At 45.4% G+C, this 13,035-nt stretch overlaps 1 protein-coding gene across 1 annotated transcript in view; it reads right to left on the bottom strand.

The window, feature by feature from the left end:
• Positions 1–13,035, bottom strand: part of TLL2 (tolloid like 2) — an 85,322-nt gene that overhangs the window by 50,877 nt on the left and 21,410 nt on the right. The window contains exon 2 of the mRNA XM_066191340.1: positions 2,326–2,436. Coding sequence (XP_066047437.1) covers positions 2,326–2,436 — 111 coding nt within the window. The remainder of the gene's footprint in view (positions 1–2,325; positions 2,437–13,035) is intronic.

Raw genomic sequence — 13,035 nt, 5'->3', positions numbered from 1 at the left:
AAAACTTGAAACATGTGACAGGCTCTGTCTTTACCAGCCAAGGCAAAGCTTTCCCTCAAGCAATACAATGTCGTTGGATCTGGAGGACCTTGTGTTCCATGACTCCTAAGTACATGGGAAACTCAATCTCCCTGCAGAGCCTGACAGCTGCAGATGCTCCACACAAGCTATTAGGGTGCACACCTAAAAACAGCCCAGCAGTGCCAAATGGCACAATTTTCCCTTCTCCACCCAGCTGAACAGCAGTTTCTGGGAACAAGGGAACAACACCAGGCAAAAAGAATGCCTGGCCTAGTAACATGCTCAGAACTGCAGCTCCCAGATACGAAGAGCCTGTGTGTCTGTATATATGTATTAAGTACTTCCTCCACTATACAACTAATCCGATTAACAGCTTTAGGAAACTCTGAAATGTTATAATTCAAGGGGTTCCATTCATAAAGGGTCTTAGGCTGTTTCTGTACAGAGGTTGCATTCTTCCCACTGGAAATAAAGCAGGGAGCAGGATTTTCTCCCAGGGAAGAATGGAGCCCAATCCCCACCATGCTGAAGTAGGCCACCCTCTTACAATTCACATGAGTGTCAAACAAGCCTCACAAGAGAAAAATCAACCCTTCCTGCCCCTGCAGAGAGCCCCTCACAGGGCAGGTGACCACAGAGGTCCCTCTATGTGTGCTCTGCAGAAAGCGTAACAGTCACGGGGGCTGCCCATTTGTCAGCTGCACTCCCAGGGGTACAAATGAAACCTGCTAGAGATAAGGACAAGGGAAAGTGAGTGAGGTGACATCTCTGTTCACCCAAGGCAAAGCACCATGTGATGCACCAGTAAAAAGTGCAAGGAAGAGACTGGGCCAACCACACCACACGAGCCATGTCTGTAAGAGACCAGGGCCAGCAATAAATGATACAGATATGAGTTATAAAATCCAGTTCATTTTCCAGATGGCATGGGTCTGGCACCAGTGCCAAGTGAAAGGAATGTGCTAGACATGACAACTAAAAAAGTTACCAGAGAAAACTGATACATTCAAACATCATCTGACTTTGCTTTCCCAGTAGTGTCTTCATCTAACTTCAGGAGTCAACAAAGGGATGTGAAAGAGATTAATGCTGCCTGTCCCACTTAGTCCTCATTTTCTGATCTATCTTCTCCTCCTAATAACCTACCACCTAAAGAATGTGTGACAGCCAAAAGCACGATATGAATGGGCTAAATGACATGGCAGTGCGGGACAATGGCATTCCCAGGGAGCTACCCATAAGCTACAGAACGGGACAGCCCTTCTCTATCCAGAATTTCAGTTACATGGACAATTCAGTATGCCTCTGTTGGATGCATCATCTTTCACACTCATCCCAATAGGAAGCTGGACCGCTCATCCCCAGAACCAGACCTACCTGGTACTTAGATGCTCTGAAGCCAAAACTAGGAAGTTATAAGGAAAAAGAACCAGCCACCAGTGCTTTCAAATGATATATGAGCTGAGTGGCACAGGGGTCAGGTGAATATACAATTTCAGTGATTTTTGCCTCTACCCACCCTTTCACCATACTTGCTAACCTAGAGGAAGAACAGCTAAGAAAAACACAAGTAGTTTGTTCTGTCCCTCAGGTACCTCTCAGAGCTCAGACTTCCAGGAATTTCTCTCTTGCAGCATCAAGTGAACTAGAGGGAAGAACACTGTGGGGAGCCCTCTGAACCAGCTGCAGAGTGTTTCAGAGACTGTTAGAGCTGGAGTCCAGTCAGAGCTCCTGAGTCAAGAAACACCTTTGGTCTGGCATGAGACCAAGCATACATTAGAGTTGCACAGGGGAACAAAAAGAGCACAAGTTTTACAGAAAATCCACACAATTGCTAACCTATTTTGATTAGACTATCACTTCTAGGGCAGTCTGTATGCGCGACTGCAGTGGATTTTACTAGGTAGACAGCTGGAAAAAAAATCTGTTATTCCATTAGTTCATACAGCGAAAGAAAAAGGAGCACAGTAAGAGTCAGAACTCCTGACAAACTGAGTGCTACTCAGTACCAACTTCAAACACATTTCCTTCCAAACTAGCAAAAAGGTATTTCCTCAAAGAAAGAGACCAGTGCTATAAATCTGAAAATCTCCCCTAGACAAGATAGGATTTGACTACATCAAAATTGCGACTTGTTTATTATTTAACAAAGTTCAAAGTTGGATCCCACCCTTGGTGCCATACCTAAGCTCAGCATGCACTGCCCTGGCTGTGGGAACAATATCACGAGTGAAATGGAAGTCCCCCTTCCCTAAGGATAAAACCAGGTGAAAGAAGGCATAGCCACTGCAGGGCTGCCCTTACCTGAAGTGTGTCTTGCGTTGCCATCTGAGTGCTTTGTTAAGTCAACAGTTCTGTCTATTTGAAACAACTTCAGATCATCTTCATCTAAAGCGATATCTCCCCAAAAGGCAGCTGGAGAGAAACAAAGTGCAGTTAGTTTAGTTTTTATTTTAGAAGGAAGGTACAGTTCCCATCTGGCTTGTATCACACCTAAGAGGCAATGACTTCATGGACCAGAAAAAGGTAAAAGGCTGCTACAGTTCTAAAAGTACAAGGAATGGACATCAATGGAGGCCAAGTGACAGCACTTGCATTAAGTCACAGCACGGATCCACCAAAATGAGATGATTAGCTGGGATTCCTTGTGCTATTCATTCAGATAGGTGTGACTCTCAACGAGGTGGTGTTCACTCCTCATTAAAGCCTGCATGAGGCAACCACTAGTATTGTCCTGTTTCCTGTGAAGGAACTAGGTAACTCACAGCTCAGATCCTCACTGAGATGTTGCACTGCACCATCTCCAAGTGAACAATGTGCAAAGACTGGAAGACAGCAGTGATACACTCAAGCTCGGCAGGCGACAGGCTTCAGGACCTCACACACCCAGACACACTGCATTGGTCCCAGTCCAACCTGAGAGCCAGCCTATCATTTCCGCTTTGCTACAGAAACACCAGTTATTTGTCCCCTTGTGGATGAGTTCCCTCAATTTAAGTTTGCAGAGTTTTAATTTTGTAAAAATCTTCATATTTCACTCAGAAGTCCGCAAAATAACAAATGGATCACTTGACATTCACAGCTCAGAGAAACAGACTAGAAATCATTTGAGTGGAAAAAATTATACCCCTGGAGTATTCTGGCTGAGTTGATGCTGCACAGTGTATAGGTACCATTTTGAGAATTTGAACAAAATAAACATAGGCAATGAGGCAGTTGACCAAGCCTAGCAGATCTTTCAGAGATAAACAGATTACAAACAGAGCTCTTAAAACTCATACAAGAAGCCTGTATAAGCTGATGAAAAATAAGAAAAAACAGCAAATTAATTAATAATAGAGTTGAAGAGAACAGACAAGGAACAATGGTAAGGCACTGTCTGCAACAATGACCAGATTTGATTGAATTTCTTTTTACTTGTCTTGTTAAGTCAACATTCACATTACTTGAGGGGAAAAAGCATCCCATTGCTATGCTAGGAACACAGTTGATCAAAGCATGTTAGGCCTGAGAAACCAATGTGCTTTACCAATCATCTAACTTTCACTGCCAAGACCAAATGGAATATGGACCTCTGCCTGAATATCAGAAACTTGCAAACAGATCTGTGGCAATTGAATTAAGAAAGGCTAACTCAGAGTTTTCTCTGGTACAACATTGTACTGGTTCTGATGCAGCTCTTGATTCCTCTGTTCTGCATCTCAGCACCTCAGTCAGTACAATAGCATTTGCCAATGTCACTGGTCTGGTGTTGCAGCAGCCCTCTCGTTAGAGGGTGGAAATGAGCCGAGACACAGACTTCTCATTTATCACAGTATGAAAAGGCTCCTGGTTTATTCCTCTTTATAACTTAGCCATCCTGACTCCAACTATTCACTGACTCTGGCTACAACAAGCTCCTACTGTAGGTTTCCCTTGCAGCCTCTGACTGCCGGTTATTTCCTGCTAAACTATGACGGCGTGTGTTAGTTTGCAGACTCTAACTGCAGGCTTTTACCTGGCTAGACTGTGACTGGAGGTTCCAACAACAGGCTCTAACTGCAGACCCAGACTGACCCCACAGCAGTGATTCTGTCTCCCTCAGGATCTTTCTTCATGAGTGTCTCATTCCCTCTTCCTCAAAGCTCCTCCTCCTTCATGATTCCCCTCAGCAGCTAATACACTCCCTTTTATCACACTTATCTTTACTGGATATAGCTGTGACTCGTCAGAGATGAAGCTATATTGGGGAACTAACACAGCTGTTCCTTATCAGGGGGGAGGTCACACCTGTATTCCCCCTCTCTTACAGTCTGGGATGTGGGCACGGCAAGAAATCTTTGCTTGCTACAAGCAGCAGAGCCCTGGCGTGTGCAGAGGGCGGCTCTACTGCTTCTTCCTTTCCCTGGGACAAAGCTGTCTCCCCTGTTTACCTGACCATGGCAGCCTCAAGAGAGGCTGGCTCCAGCTTTTTGACTGGGTCTCCTTAAAATTGCTACCAAAATCCAGTTCCAGAAGAGGACATAGATAATGCAGACACATCTGCCCACAGATGAACATCATTAATAACTAGGGCAGACCCTCCATTTGCCACACAAACACAGAACTCAGGCTCTCCCCAACTTCTGTGCAATCCAAGCCATCACTCAGAACAGAGAAGAACACCAAACACTGGCAGATCCCCACCAGGTAACAAGGCTACCAGTGCAGCCAAACACCCCAAGCTGATTAGGCTGAAAGTGGAAGTGGAGGAAAGCAGTGACATAGGTTCCCATGACTACAGTTTGAGGAGAAGACATGTTATCCATCCACAGAAATTACGTGCCCAGAACAATGTGTGCAAATGGCATCCCGTGCCATCCAATTACCTCCCCAGCCACCTTCGGTAAGTCATTACTGCACAGGCCACCAGCATTCCCTACCCTCTCGTCAAACCTACCGTCCCAGCTAATTGCTACCACCCTGGGCTCTCCGTGGCTCTTTTCCTCCGCACAGTCTGTTTCTCAGACTAAGGTAGCCCATGCCAAAACACAGCTTTCAGGGCAAGCCTGCAGCGTGGATTTACACCAACAGAATTGTTACATTTTCTTTCCCAATGGAAGGCAGCAGTTTTCTCCCAGTTCTAGCAAAGGGATCTCTTTCTGTTACAAAGCCATACATCATCCTGAAAGATAGCCCACTACAAAAGCAGAATTTCCCTAGCATTTATTTCCAGCTCTCTGCAGTCCCAGCGTGCTCCAGGGGAATCATGATTTATCACAGTCCCCAACCAGCTGAACAATTTTCCTTGCTGGAAGTCCCGGCTGAGAATGCTACACTGCAACTTCTCCTGCGCTGTCAAAGGCCCCTTCCTAAAGACTTGCAAGCCTGAAAGCCTGCCTCCACCCAGAGGGAGCTGTCCCACAGGAAAGCCCAAGTAGTTTATTTTAAAGGGTCACAAGTTCAGAGACTGCTGGCAAATGAAGCATCTCAAACCATCCCTTCTGGCTTCTTTTACTAAGTTCTCCTTTTTAATTTAATGTGGGAGGATTTCCAAACAAAAAAAAAAAAAAAAAAAAAAAAAAAAAAAAAAAAAAAAAGGAAACAAACAAAAATTGTAAATCTCCAAACAGCAGGCTAACAAGCTTGGAAACCAGAGTTTCTCTTGGCAGAGCTCCGTAGTGTACACCCAGGTGCAAACTCTTAACACACAGTGCAACAGCGTGCCAGCTTTTCTTTGAGAAAATGCATTAATCACTCTGGATAGTAAGAACAGAGCAGCTCTTATTGAGCTTGATGGAGCCAATACGAGAGGCTTTGCCTCTCTGCTGGACTGGTAACCTGCACCAACCACCTGAATGCCGAACCTCACCACCCCCAGCATATGCAACCAGACAGCATTTGTCTGCTGGGCAAAGGGGAAGGATGACTGTGTTTAACAAACAAATTCAGAACCAAAATGGAAAAAGCAGCCTGGCGAGCCGTCTGCATTCTCAGCGCATTTCTCCCACAGGAAAACAGTCCGCATGCTGACATCTGAATAGTGTGCTGAGCACAGAGGTGCCATGACACCAGGAAAGTATGGCAGGTGGCACTCGGAAGGAGAACATTTCCTTCTGGGCAGAGGACAGGCTCAACAGTTTTTCCAGGTGCTTTCTCCACAACCAGAGCCCAAAACCATCAATGTCCTCACGGTCCTCATTTTCCACAGCAACATTTTAGAGAGTACCCAGCAATGTGACAGCACAAAGTGTCCTCTTTCTAAAAACTTTACCACTCTTCCCTGTGAATCACCTCCAACTTGCCTTTTCCTCCCTAATGCCATCCTTCTCCTATTCCCCACTTGCATTTTCTCCTTTCCCTGGTTCTGAGTAGCACAATCTTATCTCAAGGGAGGAAAATAATTTTGCTGTCTCTCATGAGAATTCAATTCAGAAGTGTTCACAACTGTTTAAAACCTTCATTTTCCATGAAAAGTGTGTTTCCTCCAGGTTTTTTTAAAAGAATCTTGTACTTTCTGGGTTTTTTTCTCTCCTTCAAAGACACGTAAGGAAAAGAATAAATCACCAAAAGAAGCTTATGGCGTTCAGACAGAAAACTAAATAATATTGTTCCTAAAAATACATCCCAATCCAAAATGTACAGTTGCAATTTGTAAAAACCAGACTTATCTGTAACACTTCATGACAAATTCCTGGGGATGGGTATCCTTCACTCTCACCACAGTCAGCTACAAGCTTCTGTAAGAACATGAGCCACTTGAGCTGCCAGAAGAAAAATATAACTCCATACTTGAAAAACATCACCCACTGTCTGTGCTTGAACTGATCTTCAGCCACCAAGCGGGAGCAAACCTTTCATCCATTTGCCTGCCACAAACTCTTGCCAGGAAGCCCCTATTCCAGCATCAGTACAGGCCATAGGTTTACCCTGATGACAGGGATAAGCAAAGCAGTCACCCTCTGCATGCTGTGGAAGACCACTTATCAGAACCAGCTGTGACAGAGATTGACAGAAAGAGAGACTGAGGAAACATGTATACCCTGCCTGCCAGGAAACCCTCCATCCCACTCCACCTCAAACATAGACTCACCATCTGAAGTTTTCATTTAAAAATGTCAGGTTTTAAGTGCTGAATAGGATCTGAACGTAGACTGAAGACTACGTCTTCCAATTTGAGTCAAAGGGGCCCTCTTTCTATGGGTCACACTAAGCTGTATCACCAGCTCAAGGATCTTCTCTGCATTTGCAGCTAGCTGGCACAGCTCACACCGACAGATTTCCTTTCTGTCTTTCTAGCAGAGTTCTAACACAGTTTTGCTGCTCTTTTTGGGCAGGTGTCCCACAGGGCGATACAGGAATGGGCAGGTTAAACAAAGGGCAATGTGAACCCAAGTAGGTGCCTTGGATTTGTTTCATCAATACTCCCAACTCTAACTCAGTTTTCACTAGCATTCCCAGCCCCTGTGTGTAGATAATAGCTGGGTTGCAAAGCAGAGGTACCTCATGCCTTGTGCCAGTACATAATATACAAGGAAAAATGCTTGCACAATTAACCTTGACATCTCCAATTCTGTGGGCACCACAGGCAGGCAACTGATAGAGCCTGCCTGACAGAGACTAAGCTGTGTCACCCAAATGATGAGCCACACCCTCCATGCCTCACAGGGCAAATGGAGGATGTGCTCTGAACCCACCCATGAGATCAATCACACTTGCGCTTCTAAGGCACAATCGCTATCCCCACCCACGTGCTGCTGTCCATCATGCACATTATGGCAAGGTCCTAGGGCACCAATGAGTTCCTTTTCTTCTAGAGCTGACTGTACCACATCCAAATAGCACAAGGGAAAAACAACGTCCCTCCCACCTGAGCAACAGGAGCACCTGGCAAGGGGTGCTGGGCATATGCGGACACTGTAACACATCCCACCTCCTGGCAGACAGCAACACGACTCCTCATGCACTGGCAAAAACATGCCAAGCTATTTTTGAGCATTTGCAGAATGCTTCCCAATCTGACAGGTCTGAGTGGCGGGAGATTTAATTTTCAGGGCTGGCCACACTCTTGTTAGCGCTAACACTTTGCAGTCTTAACAATAAGAAAATAAATCAACAGATCAAAGCATGGTCCAGGCACCTCCATATTTCTTTCCTCGCAGGAAGACAGGTCTGTTGCTGAACCTCCTGCTGGCACAGGAACCAGCAGTACAATGTTCTGAAGCAGGCTGAGATTTATACCTTAGAGAAAAAACTCAATACATTCCTCAGGGCAAAGTAACAGCTGTGTCAGAGGGAAAAGCAAAGCCTCAAAATACGGTAGAAACCAGTGGAAGAAGAGAGAGAAAAAAATCCCAGACCAGCAACTTGGAAATAGGGCCAGATCACAAGCATCAAACACTCAAGACAAAGGAAGATGGGAAACAAGCAATTAGCAAACAAAAAGCATCAAAACTGCCACATTCAGCCATTGTGTTTTCATCCAGACCAGTTTGTTTCTCCTCAGTAGGAGTGATCAGAAGTTTCCCACTGGCCAGCTTTGGGGATAAGCTGCCGTGGAGGCTCTGGTGGGAACTGGCTCCACTCAACAAGGGTGTTCAGAGTCAGAGCTGGTGTCTGGCATCAGTGGCGTTTCCTGGCAATAGGGACTCAGGTGGCTATCTTCAGTGGGAAGTTCTCCTGTCCAGGGAGCACATTTTGTTTCAGAAATTGCTCTCAGTTTGTGTGGGAAGTCTATGAACACGGTCTGCTTCTAAACAGCAACAAATACTTCAAAAACATCAAAATTTCCTAGGAATCAGAGTCCAAATCCCTATTCAGATTTCTGCAGAAACCTGAACTGCCTAAATTATCATGTGTAGTGCTCGCAAAGCAGTCTCTCTTGGGAAGTGATCGGCAGGAGACCCAATTAGGCCAGAAATCCTGATTCATATTCAATGGATTTCCTATCCTGGAAGGTGACAATGCAGGAACAAAGAAATACTTTGAGTTTGAGTTTGTTCAAAACTGCAAACATACATGTGAGCCTACACTATGCCCAGCTTTGCTGTCCCTGGACTGAATACCATGTTATTTTAACCACAAACTGAACAACAGAGCTTGCCAGAATCAGGTTAGGAGAAAGGTGTTTTCATTTTTAAATACACAGATCTCCTGCTGCTGGTTACTTCCTCTCTTCATCTTTTCCACTTCAACATGGTGGTCACACCAACCTAATAATCTGTGAACCCATTCCCAGTAAAATGAGCGGTTCAGGAGAGCATACGTGAACACACAGAGCTGGAAAGCCATGCCAGCCAGCTGGAAATCCATGCCACAGGCAGCAAAGCAGCTCCCTCTATGGGCCCTGAAATGGTTAAACACCTGCACCTTCATAAGAGCGAAGGGTGTCTGCTGCCCAGCACTTCAGAGCACCTCACAGGTTTAGGGAAGCTGCTCCCCTGTAATGTGGGGGGCAAACCCCAAGCAACTGGCTCAATCCTTCATGTTTCCATAGGAAGTAAAGTAAGCTGTGGGAGCTTCACAACGCCTTGTTTTCTGCTCGAGGTGATGATGCAAGTTCCATGGCAATGCTGACGTGAGACAGGGATCTGGCTATTTCTGTGGGATCTGTGCATCTCTGAATTTCTCTCCCTGAAAGTTGTACACAGAGTGTACACAGAGTGTACAACTGCAGAGTGCCTCTTGGCCACATTTTTTGTGTAGACAGGAAACACTTCAGGGAGAAGCTATCACAGACTCACAAGCACGTGCACTTTGAGCTCTGGCCCCCAACACAGACAGACAAACATCCTCAAAGCCATCCCAAAAGAAGGTAAAAATCACTTGGAGACCTCACTCCATTTTCAAGTGAAACCAAGCTCAGCAATTCACTTGGCCTTCTTGACCAGGCAACTCTGGACTCCTCCTGCCACCAGGTTTTCTTCCTGGATTCTGTCCATTCCACCGTGGCCATGATTCTCCAAAAGCTCTTGTCACACCCTGCTCAAAGTTATTTTGGTGAAATGAAGGCAGCAGAGACAAGAGACCCAAGAACCAGTTGTCTCCATCCCCTGCCAATGCCGGCACCCCACAGTGCATACAGCTCTCAACCTTACTAGAAGTGGAACCAGGAAAGAAAACCATGTCCAGATAAAAGGATTTTGTGGTCTGATCCTAAATTATAAGACCCATAAATAGCACAGTGGCACTATTTGACAGAGGAAGCCCTTTCTCCAAGTGCCTATGAAGTGACCTTTGTTAGCTCAACCTGCAAGGCAGCTTTGCTGTCTTGGAAATCCAGTGTTGCTTCAGCTGCCCTTTAAGAGCTGGAGATGGCAAGGTTCTGGGTAATGAAATCCAAGAATGCTTTTGTCAATTAATTATGGAGAAAGCTGAACTACACAAGCCCCATCTCACCCCCTTCATCATTTTTGCTGCTCAATATAACTTTAATTAATCTTTCCTTTGGCAATTTGAAGGAAGGGTGAGCACACTGCAAACACCCACTGAGTATTAAATTGATTTTCTGTTTTATAGTCCTCTTTCCCTCCCTATTGGCCAAGCTGTGATTTGTGCCCCTTCCCTTGGAGGCATTTTTTCCATGCTAATATAATCCAAAGCCCCAAGCAACAATAGCATCCAGAAAAGTAGGACTTTGCACAGTCCATTGCTTCAGCGCAGCCTCCGCCAGTACAGAGAAGATTCTCTCTGCCCCCTTTTCCCCCACACCACAAAAATTCAAAGCAAACACCTCATTTTCATATCTTCATCATTTTTGCCTCAAAAATGACAATGTTTTTGTGCTGAGTAACTAATACATCAGGTCCCTGTAATTTCCTGCCTGCCATTTGTAGCAGTGCATCTCAATTACCAAAGCACGAACAGAAACCCTATTCTGCTGGTAAACACAACCTCCTAGCTGAGGTACCAGGCTGGCTTGGTACTGCAGGTATCTGCACCTAAAACCAGAAGGTAGGAAAAAAAGCTCAGCTGAGGTCCCTAATAACTTGACCTACCCTCAGCAGGCCCACCTTGGGCTCGTGGAATTGAAAGCAGCACCTTTAGCAGCAAGCACACCCCAGTACAAGGAAAATCAAGTGCAGCCCAGCCGTGCAGCAATGGAAGAAACCCTTTTCATGGGACCTTCTCCTTTGCCTTGTAGGGATCCCAGGCCCTGACTGTCTCCAGTCAACCATTTAAGGATGAGAGTAGTTAGGGATCACCTTCTTACCGCAGCATGGGAGACTGGCTGCCAGCAGTTTCTGTCTCAGGAATTCAGGCTCTTGTTCCTCACTATTGGTTTTGGTACCATGAGTAAGGAGACCTTGACCTAAAATTATGCATGTCCCTTAGCAGCTGTCCCACAAGACTTTCTGAACCTTATGGCTACCACTTCCAGTCTTCTGGGAGGAGACATCCAGGTCAGACCTTTTCCTTAGATAATTCCCATACCAAGGGACTTGCCCTGGATTTATTCTTCAAAATGAAGATGAGAAACATAACCTAAGACATGACAGAAGAAAATGTGAGGCCTAAAACTCTTCTAATTTCATTTGGAATGGTTCAGTGGCTAAGTACTGTCCCCTCACTGAGCACGTTTAATTTCAAATTGCATCATTTGGGGAGGGATGTTTTTTCTTCAGGTGGCCAGACACACACAGGTGTCAAAACCTCACTGTTCTCACCCCAAGCACTGCAACAGGGGAATGGGTGACCCCAAATAGGCAGAAAACTCCCTGCCACCTGCCCATTCATGGAAGAAATTGGCTCATGGCAAAAATGAACAGAAGCAGAGTCATGAACTGAGCTGCATCCTCAAAAAAGGAAGGTGGCAAAGCAGGCCTGATTAGAGCAAACTTTAAGGCAGGCTGACAGTTTAAAACCACATGGTCCTGGATGAAAGGAGGCAGTTCATGATAGATCACATCTATTCAAGGGCCAGACAAGGAAAGCAAACATAGGCTCATTTTACTCATTGTTCTTTATCCACCAACACCAGGAGAGGAGTGTTGCAGCACCATTGGAAGAGAAAAAAGAAACGGACAGCAGGCAGGAAAGAAATGGGAGCTATTTATGGAGGATAGCTAATTTGAGCTGTTTACAGACTTTCCCTCTGAAAGCTCGGGGATGGGAGGGTGGGCAGGGAGGTGGTTTCAGCCATTAAAAATACAACGTGAGAATCCATTAATTTTCCATAGAAACAATGTCGTCACAGAAGCGAGACAAATCCGATCAGTCATGCAAATGTGCTGATGTTAAATTCTCAGGCCTGGTTGGGGAATTTGGGTTGCCAAAAACACCACAATGAAGAGATCAGAATGAGATTAGAGGCCAGAGTGACTGCAGCACTGACAGCAGGGTGGGGGCATGGGATGTAACCAAAGGCACCCCAGATTATAGCGGAGTTTGTGCCTTAAGACAGGCACAGGTGTCCCAGCAAAAAAGACAAGAAAAAGTCATTCTTGCATGAGATCTCAGCAACTAGGCAAATGCCACATTCCTGCTCTGCAAACCAGAAAGGACCACAGCTCCCTCCAGGGAATGAAGGTCTCAGCAACCCATAGGACAGGGGCCCTCACAAGTTGCAAAGTCATAGCACCAACAAAAAGCAAGAGGTGATAGCAGAGGAAATGGGTGAGCACAACACAGCAAAGCACTAGGCAATTCTAGTTTTGGAGACAACTGTCCCAAGATGGCATCAGCACTGTCTCAGGCACATGCTGAGCTGAGATGAAGTCTTAAACATAGCATTTATGTTGTGTTAATAAGGGGCAAAATATTTTTAAAAAGTTTATATCCCCTCCAATAAAACAAACAAATAAAAAACTCTCTAAATGAACTGCCAAAGACAAAACAAAAAGAGACCAGCAGACTTTAACTCCTTTCTTCACTCCCCTCTATAAAAATCAAACTTTACAAACACTCCGTGGAAGGAAATACTACACAAGAAAAATTACAGTGGCACTCTCAGCAGGAGGAGTGGAAATCACTCACCCTGGCAGGGAACACAGCCTTGTTGTCCAGTCACCATCCTGGTCTGGCCTCACCACAAATACTTAGAGGTTAAAAATAACT

Source organism: Chamaea fasciata, unplaced genomic scaffold (assembly GCF_029207755.1).
Source record: "Chamaea fasciata isolate MVZ Bird 193981 ecotype frontalis unplaced genomic scaffold, bChaFas1.0.hap1 SCAF_9, whole genome shotgun sequence".
Classification (NCBI taxonomy): domain Eukaryota; kingdom Metazoa; phylum Chordata; class Aves; order Passeriformes; family Sylviidae; genus Chamaea; species Chamaea fasciata.
This window is presented reverse-complemented; position numbering and strand designations above follow the sequence as displayed.